At 34.4% G+C, this 23015-nt stretch overlaps 1 protein-coding gene across 1 annotated transcript in view; it reads left to right on the top strand.

Moving 5' to 3' along the window:
• Positions 1-16590, top strand: part of LOC149784334 (uncharacterized) — a 44176-nt gene extending 27586 nt beyond the window's left edge. Inside the window, exons 3-5 of the mRNA XM_089932377.1 lie at positions 1979-2132; positions 12124-12253; positions 15276-16590. Coding sequence (XP_089788503.1) covers positions 1979-2132; positions 12124-12253; positions 15276-15416 — 425 coding nt within the window. The 3' untranslated portion in view covers positions 15417-16590. The remainder of the gene's footprint in view (positions 1-1978; positions 2133-12123; positions 12254-15275) is intronic.
• The last annotated feature ends 6425 nt before the right edge of the window (positions 16591-23015 follow it).

The raw sequence follows: 23015 nt of genomic DNA, 5'->3' as shown, positions 1-23015 counted from the left end.
CAAAACCATTATATTATTGAGGGAAGTAGAATATCCCTTTTTTCCTGTAACCAACCATTTTATTCATGAACTTTAAGATGGAAATATATCTTCATTTAGGAAAAATCTTTTACTATGTTTTATGTGAAAGTTTGGTACACCAGAATACTTTTGTATGACAACTGATTCCAGATTTTTGTTTCATATATCAAAAGGACATTCCTCTTCAAACAAAATTTTTGTCCATAGCAACTTCCTGTTCAGACAGGTAAAGCTGATATTTTATGAATGTCATGTCCCATGGTCTATATAAAAACTTGGACATTTCTCACATTCCAAAGATACAAATGTGGACATTTCTCACATTCCAAAGATACAAATGTGGACATTTCTCACATTCCAAAGATACAAATGTGGACATGCCTCACAGTCCAAAGATACAAACTTGGACATGTGTGATGTTGATTAGTTTGGTCAAAATTTGACCATACTCATTTTCCATTTAATAATTGTGCTGAAATAATCAAATCTATGATGGTTCTTGAAGAGGAAGAAACCTAGTTCTGTCATCTGCTTGAACAGTGGGTATCTTGTAGGTATAATAGTGCTGATTTCTACCAGTGCTTTGAATTAATCAAATTGTAGCAGGGGATAGTTTTTGCAATTTTTTTTAAACCTTTGTAAAAAGCAATTATTTTGTTTTCCAGTCTACATTGGTTTAGGGCTTTCAAGATGACCAATTTATAATGGTAGTCATACTTTCTGGTTTTATACTTTAAATTGGGTGTAACAAATCTGACTGCATGCTATTGCATTTTTTCATCCTGCAATCCTTCATAGCAATCAATACTAGCATATTTTGAATAGTATCTTACTAAACCTTTGAACAATGTTTTCACATTTTTTGGGCAGTATAATTAGTTAGGTTATAATATGCCTAAATATGATTTGTTTTGATGCATATTTCTTTAAATATAAGGTCTTAATTTCACATCGCTAGTAACTTTGGCACCAAAATATAGCATACTAATATTATGATGGTTTTATTCTTGAGACAGTTGAATTATATAGCATTTTTGGGGATGAAGTTCTTGTCCATTTTTTAAAAAAACTTTACTGTATCTGTAGATTTTTTCATTTAAGAGCATAATAATAAACACTAGTGAATGTGAAACATTAATATTGTATTTCTTTCTTACTCCTAAACACCAAGCATACAGTTAAAATTACTACTGAAACAGGTGAAAACTTGTGTACTTCCTTCTTACTCCCAAACACCAATCACACAGTTAAAATTGCCATTGAAACTGATAGAAAAATATTGTATTTCCTTCTTACTCCTAAACACCTAGCACACAGTTGAAATTGCCATTAAAAGTGATAAAACATTTTGCTTCTTTTTTTAAACACCAAGCACACAGTTAAAATTGCCATTGAAACTTGCAGAAAAACATTGTACTTCCTTCTTACTCGTAAACACTAGGCACACAGTTAAAATTGCCAGTGAAACTGATAGATAAAGATTGTACTTCTCTCTTTCTCCTCAACACCAAACACACAGTAGAAATTGCCATTGAAACTGATAGAAAAATATTGTACTTCTTCTTATTCCAAAACACCAAGCACACATTTAAAATTGCCATTGAAACTGATAGAAAAATATTGTACTCCCTTCTTCCAATTTCACAAAAGTGAAAGATTTAATGAAAACATATTCATATGAAATTCACACAAAAATCTCAAATGCTTACAAACTCAATTATATGTGTTTCCCATGATTTTGCTAAATGTTTGCATAGGCAGTGAAATGTTAGATATAGGTATGAGAAAGAAATTTTTTCAGGCTTGAAAATTTAAATATAGGGGATAATAAAAAACCAAAAGAAAAATATAAAATAAAACAGTTTATCCAGCTGACACTGGTTGTACCAGAATTGAAATATCATTTGACTGATTTCTTATGATTCATCCATTTAGGTCTGACTACCATTCATTTCAGATGAACTGTTGAGTTGTCCACGCAATACTGTGTTCTACACCTTGCCTCTCTCAGAAGCAGAATATGTTGCACAAGGCAAGGATTTCACCAAGGAACAAGTGGATGGACTTCTTCACTCACAGCCATATCAAAGGAAAATATCAACTTGTCATTTGTGAGTTTTATAGCTTTATCACAGAATTCAAGTAGTGTTTAATTCTATTTGAATATTTAAGAGAATTTGCTTTTACATAATAACATTGTTACAGAAACTACAATTATAATTGGGCAATGGTTCCACAGAACATTATATTAGCTGCAGTTAGGACTATAATTTGTTTTAATGGCATTAAACATTTAACACATAATTGTGTTTAATAGGTCATATGCATTACTTGCTATTATTGGATTGCTTCTCATTTCCTGGTGCCAGTTGCCAGTCCAAGATAAATATTCCTTACCTGGTTATCACAAGTCTCTGGGTGCTCGACAGTTTTCATCATTTACAGTGTTTATTGGCATTATTGCCGTTAATGATACATATATTGTCGATGTTGTATTAGATATCTTCTAGTAGTTTTCCTGTATCTTTATCCCTTTCAGTGATGTTGAAGGTTTTAACAAAGCAGTTTTTCTTTATGTGTCCTTTCACTAGTAACCAGTGTTAGGTTTTAACAAAGCAGTTTTTCTTTATAATATTATGCAGTTTGTTGCTGCTTTTCTGTATTTTTTCCCCTCAGCTTTTCAGTATGTCACAAGGAGTTGGCAAACGCAATCATAAAATGGCTACTTGTGATACTCACCCCAGTTGCTTTGCATAAACTATGTATACTCACACAAATGTCCTTTCTGGGCCTTATGGTCAAATGAGGAATGGGATTTAGAATAGCTGATACTTCTATAGAAATAGAAAGAAGGAGGGGTCATTGGCACTTCCCAGATTAAGGAAAACAACAAGTTTTATAAGGAATGGAGCCCTGGCACATTCCAGTACATTGAGACTTTCTGGTGAGAGGAAGTCATTAGCTTTAGATCAGCAGCACAATCTGGTGTTGGGAAGTGACCAGCATGTATGTGAGTCCCTCCTTCCCAGCAGAAGTGATGTGTGGTCTTTTTATTTGGGTAAACTTGCATTCAAAATTAAGAACTCATTCATCAGTAGGGTTGTCAATGACTGAGCAATCATTGGTCAGTGACAAGGTCTGAGCACTGGTCACCAAGTAAAGCAATTACTACCGTCACTTTGCACCATTTATCTATTAAGGAACCGAGCACCTGGTTTTGACTATTGGGTTTGGTAATAAGTTATAGTTGCTAGTCACTGGGTACTGATTTCCAGGTAAAATATTAAGTAGCTGTCACCAATAGCCGGAAGGTATTACATAATTAGAATATGTTTCATTCCCCAAAGCTGCATTTGACAGCGTTGTAAAGTACAACACCAACAGCATATTGATACTAGTATCTCATTTGGACTGCTCTGGTGGCCTAGTGGCTAGAGCATCCACCTCGGGTGCAGGAAGTTGTGGATTCAAACCCTGGCCGAGTCATACTAAAGACTTTAAAAAATGTATACTAACAGCTGCCTTGCTAGGTGCTCAGCATTAAGAGGTTAGTCTTAGGACTGATCGGCCAGGTGTCAGGATAATGTGACTGGGTGGGACATGGTGCCACATGCCTGCAGCATGATGCCCAAGTGCAAGACATGACTATAAACTGCCACACTGCAAACATCATATGACACTGGACCCCAATTGCTACCAATGGCTACTGCCCTATGATACTGGGCACATTCTGGCATCATGGCAACATGTTTGGGTGGGAAAGAGACCTGTCTGATCTTGTAGACAACATTGGTCTCCTTGATCAATATCCCTAATTTGTCTCCAAATGGATCCAGTCAGAGTTTTCTAACATTGCTAGATTCGAACTTCAAGCCTACACATCACTAAAGTTACTATTATACAGACCTTGTTTACTGATAGCTTTGGCTTCAGCATGCAGGGTAAGAGGGCTGCATCCCCCTTTATGTTTACCTGAATTCTCTTCAGTTCAGATCGGAGGGTTCAGTGGTTCACATGATACCGTTGGGATTCATAGCCCAGAACAGTTGACCATCTGTTGGTAGTCAACCAGCATCCCTGCTCGCTTTCTTACATTGCCAGGTTGAGAACAGCAGCCATGCAAGATTCTGTTCATGTTCTCAGTGATCTTTGATCTCTGACACATTCCGATATCATGGCAGATGTGACACTGGGCATGATAAAGATCTCTCACATCTGTTAGACAATTTGATCTCCAGTGACCAATATACATAACATTGTTTCCAAAATGGACTTTGTCTTGGGTTCTAACTTGGCTCAACTCAAGCAAGTTTGAACTTCTTACTCATGTTTCATTAAGTTCCTTTCATACAAGATATACTTCCTGATAGCTTTAGCTTTCGCAGGATCAGTGAGCTAAATGCCATTTCATTCAACCCAAGCTATCTTTTGTTCAGTTTGGATCATTTGGTAATCCTCCTTACACAACCATGGCTAGCTGCCAAGAATCAGTTGCTATCCATAGGTAACTAATGATTTGTCATTCGTCCTCTCTTTTACATAGATAAGTCGAGAGCAGCAGCCATGAAAGATCCTGTCTGCGCCCTCAAGCATTACTTGAGATGCACAGAGACAAGTCATGGCATGAACAACATCTCTTCTCATGTAGCTTGCTGCTTCGAAGTTTCAAGCAAATTCTGGCTGAAGGGGTCATGCACTTGGTGTACTCACCAGATCAGAATAGCTTCACATCTGCGCCCTTACACACTACTTGAGACACACTGAGACAAGTCATGGCACACTCAAACATCTCTTCCTCTCAGTCAGGGCCAGGAAACAGGGCATCACCCTGATGCCCTTGCTTCATGGCTGAAGGGATTATATGGTTGGCGTACTCAGAGATCTCTCAAGATCAGAATTCCCGCATGAGGATTACAGCTCACGAGATTAGAGCCATTTCTGTTAGCCTCACTTTTGAATGTCTTCTACTCAGCATCAACTTATATAAGGATGAGGGATGGAAAATTTCCAAATTTGCTGATTCAGCTTATACTTCGCATTGACTTCTAGGCTGGCAAATATGGTAATAATAATGGTGATGATGATTATGATGATATTCAGTCCTAGTGGTTTGAGCATCTGCCTCAGATGCAGGAGGTTGCAGGTTCGAGCTCCGACCAAGAAATACCAGAGACTTACAAAAATGATACTAACAGTTGCCTTGCTATGCTCTCAGCATTAAGATGTTAGTGTTAGGACTGGTCAGTCTGGTGTCAGGATATTGTGACTGGGTGGGACATGATGCCTCAAGTCTGTGGCATGATGCCCCAGTTCTAGAGTCACTGTAAACTTCCACACTGCAGACATCATAGCAATATGGCTTGAAAATTGTTAAATCTATGTTAAAAATGTTAATAACACATGAAATCCATGTTATTTGTTTAAAAAGTAATTTTAAATGGTAAACCTGTGTACAGAGTTCAGCTGTGGGTAACTGTTGGTTTTGCCTTTACCCATTAGTGGCTGTTTGTTGTACTGTAATTGTATAATGTAAATATCCTAGTATAATCTGGTCTTCTTTATCCAATACAAATGTAGATATCCTAGTATAATCTGGTCTTCTTTATCCAATACAAATGTAGATATCCTAGTACAATCTGGTCTTCTTTATCCAATACAATTGTAGATATCCTAGTACAATCTGGTCTTCTTTATCCAACACTAATGTAAATATCCTAGTATAATCTGGTCTTCTTTATTCAACACTAACGTAAATATCCTAGTATAATCTGGTCTTCTTTATCCAATACAAAAATGTAGATATCCTAGTATAATCTGGTCTTCTTTATCCAATACAAATGTAAATATCCTAGTACAATCTGGTCTTCTTTATCCAATACAAATGTAGATATCCTAGTACAATCTGTTCTTCTTTATCCAATACAAATGTAGATATCCTAGTACAATTTGGTCTTCTTTATCCAATACAAATGTAAATATCCAAGTACAATCTGGTCTTCTTTATCCAATACAATTGTAGATGTCCTAGTATAATCTGGTCTTCTTTATTCAACACTAATGTAGATATCCTAGTACAATTTGGTCTTCTTTATCCAATACAAATGTAGATATCCTAGTACAATTTGGTCTTCTTTATCCAATACAAATGTAGATATCCCAGTATAATCTGGTCTTCTTTATGCAATACAAATGTAAATGTCTTAGTATAATCTGGTCTTCTTTATGCAATACAAATGTAGATATCCTAGTACAATATGGTCTTCTTTTTTCAACACAAATGTAGATATCCTAGTATGATCTGCTCTTCTTTTTTCAACACAAATGTAAGTATCCTATGTACAATGTGATCTTTTTTCAACACAAATGTAAATAGCCTAGTACAATCTGGTCTTCTTTATCCAGTACAATTATAGATATCCTAGTACAATCTGGTCTTCTTTATTCAACACTAATGTTAATATCCTAGTACAATTTGGTCTTCTTTATCCAATACAAATGTAGATATCCTAGTACAATTTGGTCTTCTTTATCCAATACAAATGTAGATATCCCAGTATAATCTGGTCTTCTTTATGCAATACAAATGTAAATGTCTTAGTATAATCTGGTCTTCTTTATGCAATACAAATGTAGATATCCTAGTACAATATGGTCTTCTTTTTTCAACACAAATGTAGATATCCTAGTATGATCTGGTCTTCTTTTTTCAACACAAATGTAAGTATCCTATGCACAATGTGATCTTTTTTCAACACAAATGTAAATAGCCTAGTACAATCTGGTCTTCTTTATCCAGTACAATTATAGATATCCTAGTACAATCTGGTCTTCTTTATTCAACACTAATGTTAATATCCTAGTACAATTTGGTCTTCTTTATCCAATACAAATGTAGATATCCTAGTACAATTTGGTCTTCTTTATCCAATACAAATGTAGATATCCCAGTATAATCTGGTCTTCTTTATGCAATACAAATGTAAATGTCTTAGTATAATCTGGTCTTCTTTATGCAATACAAATGTAGATATCCTAGTACAATATGGTCTTCTTTTTTCAACACAAATATAGATATCCTAGTATGATCTGGTCTTCTTTTTTCAACACAAATGTAAGTATCCTATGTACAATGTGATCTTTTTTCAACACAAATGTAAATAGCCTAGTACAATCTGGTCTTCTTTATCCAGTACAATTATAGATATCCTAGTACAATCTGGTCTTCTTTATTCAACAAAAATGTTAATATCCTAGTACAATGTGTCTTCTTTATCCAACACAATTGTAGATATCCTAGTATAATCTGGTCTTCTTTATCCATCACAATTGTAGATATCCTACTACCATCTGGTCTTCTTTATCCAATACAAATGTAGATATCCCAGTATAATCTGGTCTTCTTTGTGCAATACAAATGTAAATGTCTTAGTATAATCTGGTCTTCTTTCTTCAATACAAATGTAGATATCCTAGTACAATATGGTCTTCTTTTTTCAACACAAATGTAGATATCCTAGTATGATCTGGTCTTCTTTTTTCAACACAAATGTAAATAGCCTAGTACAATCTGGTCTTCTTTATCCATCACAATTCTAGATATCCTAGTACAATCTGGTCTTCTTTATCCAATACAAATGTAGATATCCTAGTACCATCTGGTCTTCTTTATCCAATACAAATGTAGATATCCTAATACCATGTGGTCTTTATCCAACACTAATGTAGATATCCTAGTATAATCTGGTCTTCTTTATTCAAAACAAATGTTAATCTCCTAGTACAGTCTGGTCTTTATCCATCACAATTGTAGATATCCTAGAACAATCTTCTTTATCCAATACAATTGTAGATATCCTAGTAGAATCTGGTCTTCTTTATGCAATAAAATGTAGATATCCTAGTATAATCTGGTCTTCTTTATGCAATACAAATGTAGATATCCTAGTATAATCTGGTCTTCTTTATGCAATACAAATGTAGATATCCTAGTATAATCTGGTCTTCTTTATCCAATACTATTATAGATATCCTAGTATAATCTGGTCTTCTTTATCCAATATTATTATAGATATCCTAGTATAATCTGGTCTTCTTTATGCAATACAAATGTAAATATCCTAGTATATCTGGTCTTCTTTATCCAATACAAATGTAGATATCCTAGTATAATCTGGTTTTCTTTATGCAATACAAATGTAGATATCCTAGTATAATCTGGTCTTCTTTATGCAATACAAATGTAAATATCCTAGTATAATCTGGTCTTCTTTATCCAATACAAATGTAGATAACCTAGTATAATCTGGTCTTCTTTATCCAATACAATTGTAGATATCCTAGTATAATCTGGTCTTCTTTATCCAGTACTATTATAGATATCCTAGTATAATCTGGTCTTCTTTATCCAATATTATTATAGATATCCTAGTATAATCTGGTCTTCTTTATGCAATACAAATGTAAATATCCTAGTATATCTGGTCTTCTTTATCCAATACAAATGTAGATATCCTAGTATAATCTGGTTTTCTTTATGCAATACAAATGTAGATATCCTAGTATAATCTGGTCTTCTTTATGCAATACAAATGTAAATATCCTAGTATAATCTGGTCTTCTTTATCCAATACAAATGTTAATATCCTAGTACAATGTGGTCTTCTTTATCCATCACAATTGTAGACATCCTAGTATAATCTGGTCTTCTTTATCCAATACAATTATAGATATCCTGGTATAATCTGGTCTTCTTTATCCAATACAACTGTAGTTATCCTGGTATAATCTGGTCTTCTTTATCCATCACAAATGTAGATATCCTAGTATAATCTGGTTTTCTTTATGCAATACAAATGTAGATATCCTAGTATAATCTGGTCTTATTTATCCAATACAATTGTAGATATCCTAGTATAATCTGGCCTTCTTTATCCAACACAAATGTAGATATCCTAGTATAATCTGGTCTTCTTTATCCAATACAGTTATAGATATCCTAGTATAATCTGGTCTTCTTTATCCAATACAAATGTAGATATCCTGGTATAATCTGGTCTTCTTTATGCAATACAAATGTAGATATCCTAGTATAATCTGGTCTTATTTATCCAATACAATTGTAGATATCCTAGTATAATCTGGCCTTCTTTATCCAATACAAATGTAGATATCCTAGTATAATCTGGTCTTCTTTATCCAATACAAATGTTAATATCCTAGTACAATGTGGTCTTCTTTATCCATCACAATTGTAGACATCCTAGTATAATCTGGTCTTCTTTATCCAATACAATTATAGATATCCTAGTATAATCTGGTCTTCTTTATCCAATACAAATGTAGATATCCTAGTATAATCTGGTCTTCTTTATGCAATACAAATGTAGATATCCTAGTATAATCTGGTCTTATTTATCCAATACAATTGTAGATATCCTAGAATAATCTGGTCTTCTTTATCCAATACAAATGTAGATATCCTAGTACAATCTGGTCTTCTTTATCCAATAGAAATGTTAATATCCTAGTACAATGTGGTCTTCTTCATCCATCACAATTGTAGACATCCTAGTATAATCTGGTCTTCTTTATCCAATACAATTATAGATATCCTGGTATAATCTGGTCTTCTTTATCCAATACAATTGTAGATATCTAGTATAATCTGGTCTTCTTTATCCATCACAAATGTAGATATCCTAGTATAATCTGGTCTTCTTTATCCAACACAATTGTAGATATCCTAGTATAATCTGGTCTTCTTTATCCAACACAATTGTAGATATCCTAGTATAATCTGGTCTTCTTTATCCAACACAATTGTAGATATCCTAGTATAATCTGGTCTTCTTTATCCAACACAAATGTAGATATCCTAGTACAATTTGGTCTTCTTTATTCAACACAAATGTTAATATCCTAGTACAATGTGGTCTTCTTTATCCAACACAAATGTAGATATCCTAGTAAAATTTGGTCTTTATCCAACACAATTTTTTTTCTTTATACAACACAAATTTAAATATCCTAGTTCAGTGTGGTCTTCTTTATCCAACCCAAGTGGAAATACCCTAGTACAATCTGGTCTTCTTTATCCAACACAAATGTAGATATCCTGGTAGTGTGGTCTTCTTTACCCAACACAAATGTAGATATCCTGGTACAATTTGGTCTTCTTTGTCCAATACAAATGTAGATAATCTTAGTACAATCTGGTCTTCTTTATCCAACACAAATGATTTCCAGGAAATTTGTCATTCAAAAACAAATGCTGAATAAACAAGACAACACTTTGATGGTTGCACCTTTGTGACTTCCAGCATGTCTTGAGATGTATCTTGCATATGCAAACATATATGAGGAATACCTTTGCATGTGAAAAACCATGTTAGCTTATTGGTTAGCATGCCAAACTCTAGACTGACAATTTGTGGGTTTGAATCTGCCAGTGTCAAGAACATTGGTGTGTACAAGGCATTTTGTCCGGTTACCATGGCACCAAATAACTTACTTGTGTTGCTGTGCGTTAAAGCACCAAACCAAGACCTTTGCTTATGCCACACATAAAATAGAGCTCTGATCCCTGGACCAGCAAATGTCAGTCTTGGACCTCGTTGCTTCTTCTGGACCCTGAGTAACTAGTTCTTGACCGGCAGTTTTATAGAACTGTCAGATCTTAAGAATGTACATTTTCCGTAAAGGGTTATATGGAAAAATCCTGGTTAGCAGCGAAGATATTTAGAAGAACAGAAATAAAGAATTATCAGATTTAAGTGTTCAAGGCAAAGTCAAAGGCCAAATTCCTGAAGTAATGAGACTCATTAATTAGTAAGTTGCATGTACAAAATTTAACAAAATTTCCATGTTGACAGAAGGACTAGTAGATTGAGAAATGTTCTAGTCCTGCTGAATCTTTACTAGTCCATCCCACAAAACAATGTCAGATATGTATCTAGATTGACAACACTTTTATTTCTTAAATATCACAATCCATCATAGTTCAGTATTACTAATCCAGCTTAAGAAAATCACCAAGGTTGCTTGAAAATATTCACTAAATGTTCACAAGGAAAATAATGATTTACCAGAAATTAACTGTAGAAGGAGATGACTCAGTAAACAGTCTTAGAGCCATGTCATATGGCTAAAACTAAAACCTTAAAGAGACAAAGACATGACAGACAACTTTAGGCAGTACCCATTATGCTATATCGTAAGCATAGTGAGAATATCTCTCTGTAACAGCATACACATTGTGCAGGTTTTCACAACAGAGCAAGCTGAGGTGTGCATTTTAAGAAAAGGACATTTATAATGGCAAGTACATATATAAAGACATTTATAATGGTAAGTACATATATAAAGACATTTATAATGGCAAGTACATATATAAGGACATTTATAATGGCAGGTACATATATAAGGACATTTATAATGGCGAGTACATATATAAGGACTTTTATAATGGCGAGTACATATATAAGGACATTTATAATGGCGAGTACATATATAAGGACATTTATAATGGCAAGTACATATATAAGGACTTTTGTAATGGCAAGTACATATATAAGGACTTATAATGGCAAGTACCTATATAAAGACATTTATAATGGTAAGTACTTATATAAAGACATTTATAATGGTAAGTACATATATAAAGACATTTATAATGGCAAGTACATATAGAAGGACATTTATAAAGGCGAGTACATATATAAGGACTTTTATAATGGCAAGTACATATATAAGGACTTTTATAATGGCAAGTACATATATAAAGACATTTATAATGGCAAGTACATATATAAGGACATTTATAATGGCAAGTACATATATAAGGACTTTTATAATGGCAAGTACATATATAAAGACATTTGTAATGGCAAGTACATATATAAGGCTAATACTATGTATTGTGATACTTATGTTAACTTACCAATGTAAGATGAAGGTGGAGTTAGGGGTGGGGTATGCATTGGATAGGTCAAATGACCAACAGCATTTAACAATTTTACTTTACCTATGGTATGTATGTATGTATACTTTACTACCATTTGGTAGGTATGTACATAGACAGTTTAGTACCATTTGCCATTGTAGATGTGGTCAGTGTTGGTATGATGGCAAATTTGATGCTGACTGCCCTGAATGTGGAGGATTTGCACTTCAGAGACCCTGCCCTATCTGCAATGGTCAGTGCTCTAATATCTGGTGCAGGGACATCAAAAGTGTGAGTTTGAAAGGAATGGAAATTGCATTTCACATTTTTTTTTATCCATCTTGATAGAAAATATACCTTTCACAAAAATTTCAGGCTCATCATTAAAATGATGTAATATTTAATACAGGTGATTCAGATGCGGTTATGTCCTTGTTAAACAGATTTTTAGAATGGTTGGCTGCCTTTGTGTATAGCGGATGGGTAATTGTCAAATCCTGTAATGTAGAAATTTAAGCCCTCCTTCAGCCTGTTAAAGAAATTATGTCACAAACCTGAAACCCATACTGTTACCCAAAATGTGCACACAGACACACCCTCACACATCCCCGCTTTCCCCACATGTAAATATTGACCACTTACACAGAGATAGTTGGATCTCATCAATCACTCATCCCATATTCACCACCGTGTATTCGATTATTACTTTAAATTGAAACTTGGGGGGAATTTATTCAGAATTATCAAAAATATTTTTTAAAATAAAATATTAAAGTTAGCAAACAGATTTAGAGGACATGTCCTCCAATTAAGTTTTTGTTTTCAGATGGTACCATGATAGGATCAAAATGTAGTCTTGATCATTCCTTATCCATCAGGTCATATTGACAATAGTATGGTAAAATTATTGTACTTGCTGGCCTGTAAGTAGATACTTTTTTACCATTCTGGTGGCCTAGTGATTAGATCATCTGCCTTGGATACAGGAAGTTGTGGGTTATAACTCCGGCTGAGTCATACCAAAGGTTTATAAAGATGGTACTAACAGCTGCCTCGCTAGGCACATGGCATTAAGAGGTTAGTGTTAGGACTGGTCGGCCTGGTGTCAGGATAATGTGACTAGGTGGGACATGATGCTACATGTCTGTGGCATGATGCCTCAGTGCTAGACATTCTATAAACTGTCACACTGCAGACATCATAGCATTATGACAGAAAAATTGTTAAAGCTACATTGAAAATCCAAATCACACACACACACACATCTGCAAATATGTGTCTCATCTTGTGCTCTGAATGATCTTATATATGGATTATGTCAATGAAGTAGCTTTATCGTATGTTATGTTATTTTAAGTCTGTAAAAAACAAATCTCCAAATGTATGAAAAAATGTGTACAAATAATTATCATTTTAAGGAAGAGATTGTGTATGAAAAATAACTGACCCAACATTGAGAATATTTACATTTGTATTTTTGAAGGATGGAAAATTTACAAAATGTGCAAATTTGACTTATACTGTGTATCGACTTATATGTCAGCAAATACGGTAGTAAAAAACAAAAGTTATTTTGATCATTCCAACAGGTCATATTGACAAGGATAGGGTAGAATTAGTGAAAATGAAAACAACATTATTTTGAAAGGATAATTAAATTGTATTATTGATTCTGCAAAAGTATGTCTTGAAAGTTGCCTCATATTAGAAACTATATTCCATAAATTTGTCATTGTTGCAATGTGTACTTAATATTAAAATTATTAAACATTATCCTCATGGTTTTCCATTGTTTCAACTTGAATTTTCAGCTACCTTCAGCAATAGTTATGTTGCTTTAGTTACTAAACTAGTATTTGACATGAAAAGAATGAAAAGGATTAAAACTCTCTTGAAGAAGAAATTCACACTTGATGCTGACAAGATTTATAATTTTACAGTTATCCGGTTTAGAGGTTATTAAACATTCTTATGCACACAACTTAAATTCTGAATGGCTACTGATTACATACTTACAGTCAAATATTGAAATGTTCATTTTGGGTTACTGATCAAGTACTTACCATTCTAATATCAAAATGTTGAGCTTGGGTTACTGATCAAGTACTTACCATTCAGATATCGAAAAGTTAATCTTGGTATGCTGATTAAGTACTTACCAGTCAAATATTGGAATGTTGATCTTGGTCTACTCATAAAGTATTTAGCAGTCAGACATCAGTGTGTTGGACTTGGGTTACTGATCAAGTACTTACCATTCAGATATCGAAATGTTAATCTTGGTATACTCGTTAAGTACTTACCAGTCAAATATTGAAATGTTCAGCTTGGGTTACTGATCAAGTACTTACCAGTCTAATATCAAAATGTTGATCTTGGGTTACTGATCAAGTACTTACCAGTCAGATATCGAAATATTGAGCATGGGTTGCTGATTAAGTACTTACCAGTCAGATATTGGAATCTTGAGCTTGGGTTACTGATCAAGTGCTTACCAGTCAAATATAATGTTGAGCTTGGGTTGCTGATTAAGTACTTACCAGTCAAATATTGGAATGTTGATCTTGGTCTACTCATAAAGTATTTACCAGTCTAATATCAAAATGTTGATCTTTGTACCTAATCAATGTGTTGGACTTGGGTTAATGATCAATTACTTACCAGTCAGTTATTGAACTGTTGAATTTGGGCTACTGATCAGGTACTTACCAGTCAGATATCTGACTGTTGAATTTGGGCTCGTGATGAAGTACTTGCTACTTGGATATTGGAATGTTGAGTTTCAGCTACTAATCAAACACTTAGAAATAGGAATGTGTAGTATTTGAATTTGAGTATACATTGTTTGAATATTAAAGCCATGTTAGCATACTTTAAATTTGTGCGCGCTTTGTTACTTATTTTCAAAGCACCACATTTTTTCTTGTTGGTTATGGTACAATATAGGGTACCATGATGTGGACTTGAGTACATTTATACTTATCTCCTGCTTCAAAGGATACTTTTACTGGGAACCTGAAAGACAATAATAAAAAAATAAAAAAATTATATTTACAGGTATGTTTGTGTAATATTTGTAGAAATTAAGCATACTGTTTCAATCTTTAAAAAGGCACAAATTTTGATTTTTTACTTACCACAACAGCAAACTATACACAGTCTGCAATTTTTCAAACAATTCAGATTGCTTGAAACTAATTGGGTGAATATTAATGTATATTAATAGCAATTCAGATTTAAAAATACATACTACTAAACACAGTTAGCAATATTATTACAATACTGTAATGACTGACCATTCATTTGTTTTCAGTCTCATTCATTCCATGAGGCCCACTGGGATGGAAAGTGTGGGCTCCCACCAGAGGTTCAGCAGGTGTTCATGCTGCAGAATTTGACAGATTCGTCGGAGAATGCCTTATCAGAAGGGATGCAGGATCTTTCCACTAGATAACAGTTATCATCTACAATAAATCTAACAGAAAGCCAATTCTGAGTGCTGCATCACTATTCTGTATGGAACGATTAAGGGTGGGGTCAGTTGTTGATCTTGAATCTGAAAATTGTATTAAAGTTGCAGATGCAAACTCCCATTTTAGTGTTACCTGGATTCTAAATTTGTATCTTCATGTGGATATTTATTTCAAATAGCTGTATTAGATATACAGATTGTTGCACAGTATCTATTAAGATAAATATGTAAGCTAATTTTCCAGTCTCATTTGAAGACACTTAGTTTTGTTATGTTTTTGGACCAATAGTACATTTTGTAATGTATCCAGCAAAGTGTCAACTCTTGCCTATTCAGCATAACATATTTGACATTATACCTGTAACATATACCTGTAAATTCATTGAAATTAAAGATCATCATATAAAGCACACACCTACAGATGTCATAAACACATGTATGGACATGCTAAAAGTATTACCTCTCTTTCTCTTTGTTTTGAGCTTTTCACTTGCTGGTTAAGTCTCTCCTCCCAGTATGGTAGCTCCCAGTTTAAATTCATTTAGATCCCTTTTTTTCAGACTGATTTAACTGCAGTATTGGGTAGTAATGAGACAACTAGCATGTATAGTGATAAGTTCTAAGAAAGTCATGATGTTCCAAGTGGATTTTAGTACCTACTTCACTCTCATGAGATGTTCTAAGCTTGAAACATGAACTTAAATTGGACATTACGCAAATCTTGCCCAAAAGAGCTGTGTGCACTTAATAAGACATGCTACATTGAATACAGTACACAGGTACCAATGTATGTAACAGTTATCAGGGGCATAACTCAGTCATCTTGATAGATAGGTGGATGTAATATAAAGGCAAGAGAAATATAAGAAACATACGTACATAGAACAGACATGCGTAAATACAGACAGACAGACAGAAAATATATAGGTGGATAGATATAGTTAACTCTTTACCTGATAGCTTATATTACTTTGTAGCCTATTAGTATACATGTGCTATAAATAGAACAGGTGTGACATAAACGATTCTGTGCAAATAGACATGCCTGTAAAACTCGGAGCATTGTAGTATATGTTAAACATGTATTTTAACCATTTTATCTTTTTTGTAGATAAAGTTATCTATAGATTGGTTGAAGAATAAAATCTGATCTGTATCCCTACATAATTACTTTTCACCAGATAACTTTTTGTATGCTTTTAAATCTTGTGGGAACTCATTCACAACCAAGTCAGTGTCACTATGCGACCAACCATAGCTGTACCTTTCCTAGTTTCTAAATCTACTAGTTTGTTGCCTATGTCTGTATCACTATGTGACCAACCATAGCTCTACCTTTCCTAGTTTCTAAATCTACTAGTTTGTTGCCTATGTCTGTATCACTATGTGACCAACCATAGCTGTACCTTTCCTAGTTTCTAAATCTGCTAGTTTGTTGTCATGCATACATTGATATTGGAGCCTGTCTTTAACTTTTGAAGCCATCATAGTCATAATTCTATTCACCCAAACTTAGTCTTAAGTGATGAACAAAATCCACAGCATCAGTTATGGATAGTGCAGAATCTGACTCAGTTTCTTTAAATAGGAGTTTACAGTGATATCTTAAATAGCAGCCACATGATGAGACATAATGATCATTTACTTCAATGTCTATATGTTCCAATTGGGGGCAGAGGGGCACTGTGAAACCTGCTCAAAATGGCTGATGTTTACTGCAGGCATTGAAACAAACTTCTGTGCAGATTTTGTACAGGTGTCCAAATATATTGTATGTGAATTGGACCAAGGCATTGAAAGGCACTTCCACTGGAATGTGTTAGAGACATAAAAAATTGCTTATGCAAGGTAAAGGGTTGCCCGTTTTCAATGAAAAATTTTGATGCCAACCGCTTTACTACATAATGACTCCTTTTGATGCTTTTATTGAAAAATCGAATTAAGATACCCAGTACTACCAAAACATAGTCTTTATACCCATAACTATCACTTATACATTTTTAGAGTATGAACTAAAATACAAGTATGGAGCAAATCATTAGTTTAATCACTGCACAGTTCATTCTTCATTCATCCATTCATTGCAACAGTTTGCCTGCAGCATGTAAATGTGTGCTCTGTATCTCACAATTCTGACATGAAGTCATTTGAAAATCTGAATATTAGTTGAAAGATTTTTTATAATATAGATGGGAAGATGTCATTTATTGAAACAGAACAGTTCATTATTATCAGATGTTGACCAAAATAAAAGAAGATTAGTGCATACTTTGAGATGAGGCTACATGCTACCTTAGGGACATGCTTTCACTTCTCCAGTTTATATATATCTTCAGAAAAATGATATGACCAGGAATAATTTTGTATCTCAAAAAAAGTGATTTTTGATATTTCAGAAACATTTGCTTGCTCATTTTAATACCATACAGTATAAAAAAATATACAAATGAAGTCCTCAAATATTTGTTTATTTTTTAAACAAGGAAAAATCAGTAGTGACATGGCATAGCAAATTCTGTTCATTGATGGTCCATATTTATCACTGTAAAATTGAGATGTCTTTCGCGAAACATGTTTCAGTACTTTTCAATCAGTATTTAATGTCGCATACCATTTTTAAATCCTTATAATTTATAAATTTGTAGAATTTCACAAGAAAGATGAGGCATGATAGTGAGTCACTCAGAGATGAAAAACATTTAAATTGTTACTTATACTAGAGATTGCTAATCAATACTGATTGCCACCTGCTACATAATATTGACAGCCTGGCATAATCCAGGTAAACCTTGCAACCTGCTGCATAATAATGACAGTCTGGCATAATCCAGGTAAACCTTGCAACCTGTTGCATAATAGTGACAGCTTGGCTTAATCCAGGTAAACCTTGCAACCTGCTGCATAATAATGACAGCCTGGCTTAATCCAGGTAACCTTGTTCAGATTTGAGATAATGGGAGAAAAAAGTAAATGTGGTGTCCATGGAGTCTAAATGATAAAAAATCAAGATATTGATTTTGAATTGTTATGTGTTTTTCTGTTTTCTCTGTTAAGCAGTACAGGAAAAATGTAGGAAAGTTGGAACTTTACCATCTGTCTGTCAATCTGGTATCAACTAAGACTGTCCCATTTACAAAGCATTTACAGCTTATGAATTGATGTTGTTCATCTCTGTCAATCTGGTGTCAACTAAGACTGTCCCATTTACAAAGCATTGATAGTTTATGGATTGATGATGTCCATCTCTCTGTCAATCTGGTGTCAACTAAGGCTGTCCCATTTACAAAACATTTGTAACATTCACATGCCTTTTTAAAAAAATCCATTTAAACATGATTATACATTTTCATAAAGAACATAATGATGGTGGCTTTCTCTTTCAAGAAAGTCAAAGATAATTTTTTATCACTGATGTTAGACAAGAATTACATCTGCTGTTAAAGTATACAAAGTATGTTGTTTAAAAAAATTTGTTTTATAGGTTTGTTACATTTTACTGATAAGTTTTTCACATATCAACTTTTCTCAAGTTGAATATTCATTACTATGCTAATTTTCACTTGGTACATAGGTAAATGCCACATAAGCAACTTGTCTGTTTAATAACAACACTAAATTTCTCAGTGAATTGCTACTTTAGGTTTACTAAATTCATATTTTCTGTTTACATCTACATACATACCACATGGCAACTGGGAGGTTCAGACAGTCACCCACTGCAAGCTGGGTTTGTTCTCAATATACTTTAGATAAAAGGCACACAATGTTTACACAGTATAGCTTAGATAAGACTGACAAAGCACTATTTTAAGCTTATTATAATGAACTGGTGGGTATCACCAAGAAAGTTTAAAATAAGAGTGAAAACAGGAAGCCACCTAAAAAATTATCTTGGTGCAGAAAATATTTAAATCTTCCCACCATCACTTTGCTGTAACATCTCAGGGTCTCCCAGGCACATCATTGCTAGCTTTTCAGTGCACTTTTGCCATTTTACTTTCAGCATTGAAGAACTTATTTGAGTTTTGAGTTCTTTAATTGGTTCATGAGTGATCCTCTTTTTTTAACCAGTTTCAGTGAAGGGATTTTGCTTGTGTACTTCAGATCATTGAACATCGTGCTGTTACTACCATCTGACTAAGCTAATTCCATTGCATTTCAGCTTGCTAAAGATATTTTTCTTGCATTTTTAGAGAATTCTTCTGTATGATAATATATTGATTCCTACATCTTCCTTGATAAGTTGCAGATTTCATGCCTAATATCTTAAAATTACAAAGGCATCCCAGTGTATATTTAAATGATTTATGTACTAACAATATTTATTGGATCTATTATCAATTTATTAATGCCAGAATGTTTACATAGTGTCATGTAATATACATTATGTGTCAGTGGGGTAGGATCTTTACTGTTGACATGCACTCCTAGCTAGAACCAGCAGTGTTCATTTACCCTGGTCTGTCACTGTCACATTATGTACCATCAGGTCTGGTTCAATATTTTTTGCAGTTGGGCAGTGCTTACAAATTTTCTAAGTTGGTTAATTGTCCTGTGTGCAAATGACTTGCAACTTTTAATTGTCCTGCATCAGTTTTACTCATCTTAGACTGTACACAATACTTAATCTACTTAAAATACCAGGTGGATTAACATCTTGATTTATGGTAATGATTTGCCCTAACTCAGTCACCACCCATCAATATAAATGAACAAGTTGAATGTTAGTGCCATGTTGGGTATGTTTTACACACATGCACCGCTCCGGTGGCCTAGTGGTTAGAGCGTCCGCCTCGGATGCGGGAGGTTGTGGGTTCGATCCCCGGCCAAGTCATACCAGAGACTTAAAAAATGGTACTAACAGCTGCCTCGCTTGGCGTTCAGCATTAAGAGGTTAGTGTTAGGACTTGTTGGCCTGGTGTCAGGATAATGTGACTGGGTGGGACATCGTGCTACATGTCTGCAGCATGATGCCCCAGTGCTAGACATCACTATAAACTGCCACATTGCAGACATCGTAGCAATATGACTGAAAAATTGTTAAAGCTATGTTAAAAATCAAAAATCAGATCACATTTACACACATGCAGATAGCATATAAGAGCACTAAATGGCTAAAAATAAAACCAGTAAATTGTATGATCCCACTAAATGTATGGACAGGGATATAAAGACTTAGCTATGTCTGTACAGTCATAATCAAATCATGTCACATATTTAGTCTCCACTCATTAGCTTATGAAGAACTTCGTATATAAAAACCTGATTTTGTATGATGCTGTACATTAATAAGACCTGGATCAAGTTTGATTTTCATAGCAAAATATATAACACAGTTATGATCATGTTTGATTTTCATAACAAAATATATAACACAGTTATGATCATGTTTGATTTTCATAGCAAAATATATAACACAGTTATGATCATGTTTGATTTTCACTGTTCATAGCAAAATATATAATACAGTTATGATCATGTTTGATTTTCACTGTTCATAGCAAAATATATAACAGTTATGATTATGTTTGATTTTCACTGTTCATAGCAAAATATATAACACAGTTATGATCATGTTTGATTTTCATATAACACAGTTATGATCATGTTTGAACTAAAAATTGAGTAGTGTGAAGGTCAAGTCACATCCACTTTGTTCATGAGCACTGCATACAAACAGTACATTGGCATCTGATCAAATGTAGATGATTTAGTCTGCTTCAAAATGTCATCATTTGGGGTTTTGTATGTCTCTGCCTACTACCAAATGCAATAAAAAATGCTACTTTTGCCAATTTGTTCATAATATCTTTCTTAGACTACTGACTTCCTAAAAATGTTGCGTGCATCACATTCCTGGTTCTGTAGAGTATATTCTTGGCATTGATATATAGTTGGAGTGTCGTGTCCCCTGCATTTGGTTTGGAAACCTGACCCGTGTGGTGTAAAACTCAGTCCAATCTGACACAGTACATAGGTGAGATGAGTTCTGTATTAGATCTATAGGTAGCCAGTTAAGGTTTTACCATTATTCTAGAGGTTCATGTACCTTTTAAATTTATTCTCTGTAAAGCATGTATGGAACATAATACTTACAAAATGTTGTTACATTAAAGACATGTAATATAAAAAAAAGTGATTTTCATATAATTGATCTTTTGATGCTTCCATGCTTTGGAATATAAGCGCCACCTCACAAATCCAGCCCTACTAAGAGATGAAAATAGCTTTGCTGTTGCACAGACCACAAATCATACAATTCATACTCCGACAATCCAGCTGTTTTTGTGTTAATATGGGCCCAACCACTGTTCATTTTAGACTTATTGTGTGGATTTTTGTATCTACTGCAGGTTGTATGTATTATTCGGGACTTCATCTTTTAAGACCACCATCACACCACACTTTTGATGATCTTATAAAGGTTAATATGAGTTAGTGTTTCTATGACTGAAAAATTGTTAAAGCTATGTTAAAAATCCAAATCACACACACAGAGTCGCATCCTAACTTGCTAATCAAAGTTGTATGTCTCTTCTTGTTGTGTTTCAGGATAAATGTTTACTATATGCATGAAATGCATGTTCAGAGCAATCATCCTTTCAACATTGAAGGGAAGGAAAGCCGGGATAAATCAAGGAAGACAACCTACAGTTCATTCTTGGTGATACTGAGTCACTGGGGAGTATTCCCCCATTTTAGGCTGCCCACGAGGCATAAGTCCCCCTGCATGTCCAAGCATGGCCTTCGGGCCTGTAAGTCAAGACACATGGGGATCATGTAGTTCCATTGGATTCAGTTCTTAATATTGCCATACCATTACCAGACATCACTAACTGTCCAGTTAACACTGGCAGTCCAGCCATCCCAGCATGGAGACCTTTTCGTTGAAATGGTACAGCCAAATAGTTCATACAGGGATCTTAGTGATAGATCTGTCCATATAGCCATGCCATCAGCATCTTACCATTAGCTGTTAACGGTGATTGCTGGACAGTCTTATATGCCACCAGCATCCAGACTGACCACATGCCTTTCACTTCAGATCCATTGGATCTTAGGCATATTAAAATCACATTGTCACCATATGTCTAGACATTCCAACAGCCAGCTAAGATTTATTAGGTTCTTAGTGACAGATCCATCCATCCAACTGTACTGTGTGTGATCTGCTGTTTCTGTGATGGAGATTTCAGTGAGAAATCTGTCTGTTCAGCCAAGCCATTGGAACGACCAGTACTGGTTATAGCAGGACTGTCTTTTATACCGACAGCTACCTGGCCAACCATTTGCCGGGATATCCAGCTGGGAGTGCTGGACTTTGTTTATTCATTGTTTGTACACAAGGAAGAGCTAGTGACATTTTCATTGGATGGAATTGAGCCTTCATACACCTCGTATGTCTTCTTTAGTGCTGCAAGTAGACCCAGTTGGACCTGGATGCAAAGTGAGTGCAACAGAACTCCTTCAGATCCACCATCCTTCACATCTAACTCAGATCCGACAATGGAACAGACTGAAGTTTAGCTTTCAAGCTGCTGTTGAGGACATTTTTAAGGGTGTTGGCTACTTCAGAATGCC

This window comes from Sinohyriopsis cumingii, chromosome 14 (assembly GCF_028554795.1).
Source record: "Sinohyriopsis cumingii isolate HCF-2022 chromosome 14, ASM2855479v2, whole genome shotgun sequence".
In the NCBI taxonomy this organism is placed as follows: Eukaryota; Metazoa; Mollusca; class Bivalvia; order Unionida; family Unionidae; genus Sinohyriopsis; species Sinohyriopsis cumingii.
This window is presented reverse-complemented; position numbering and strand designations above follow the sequence as displayed.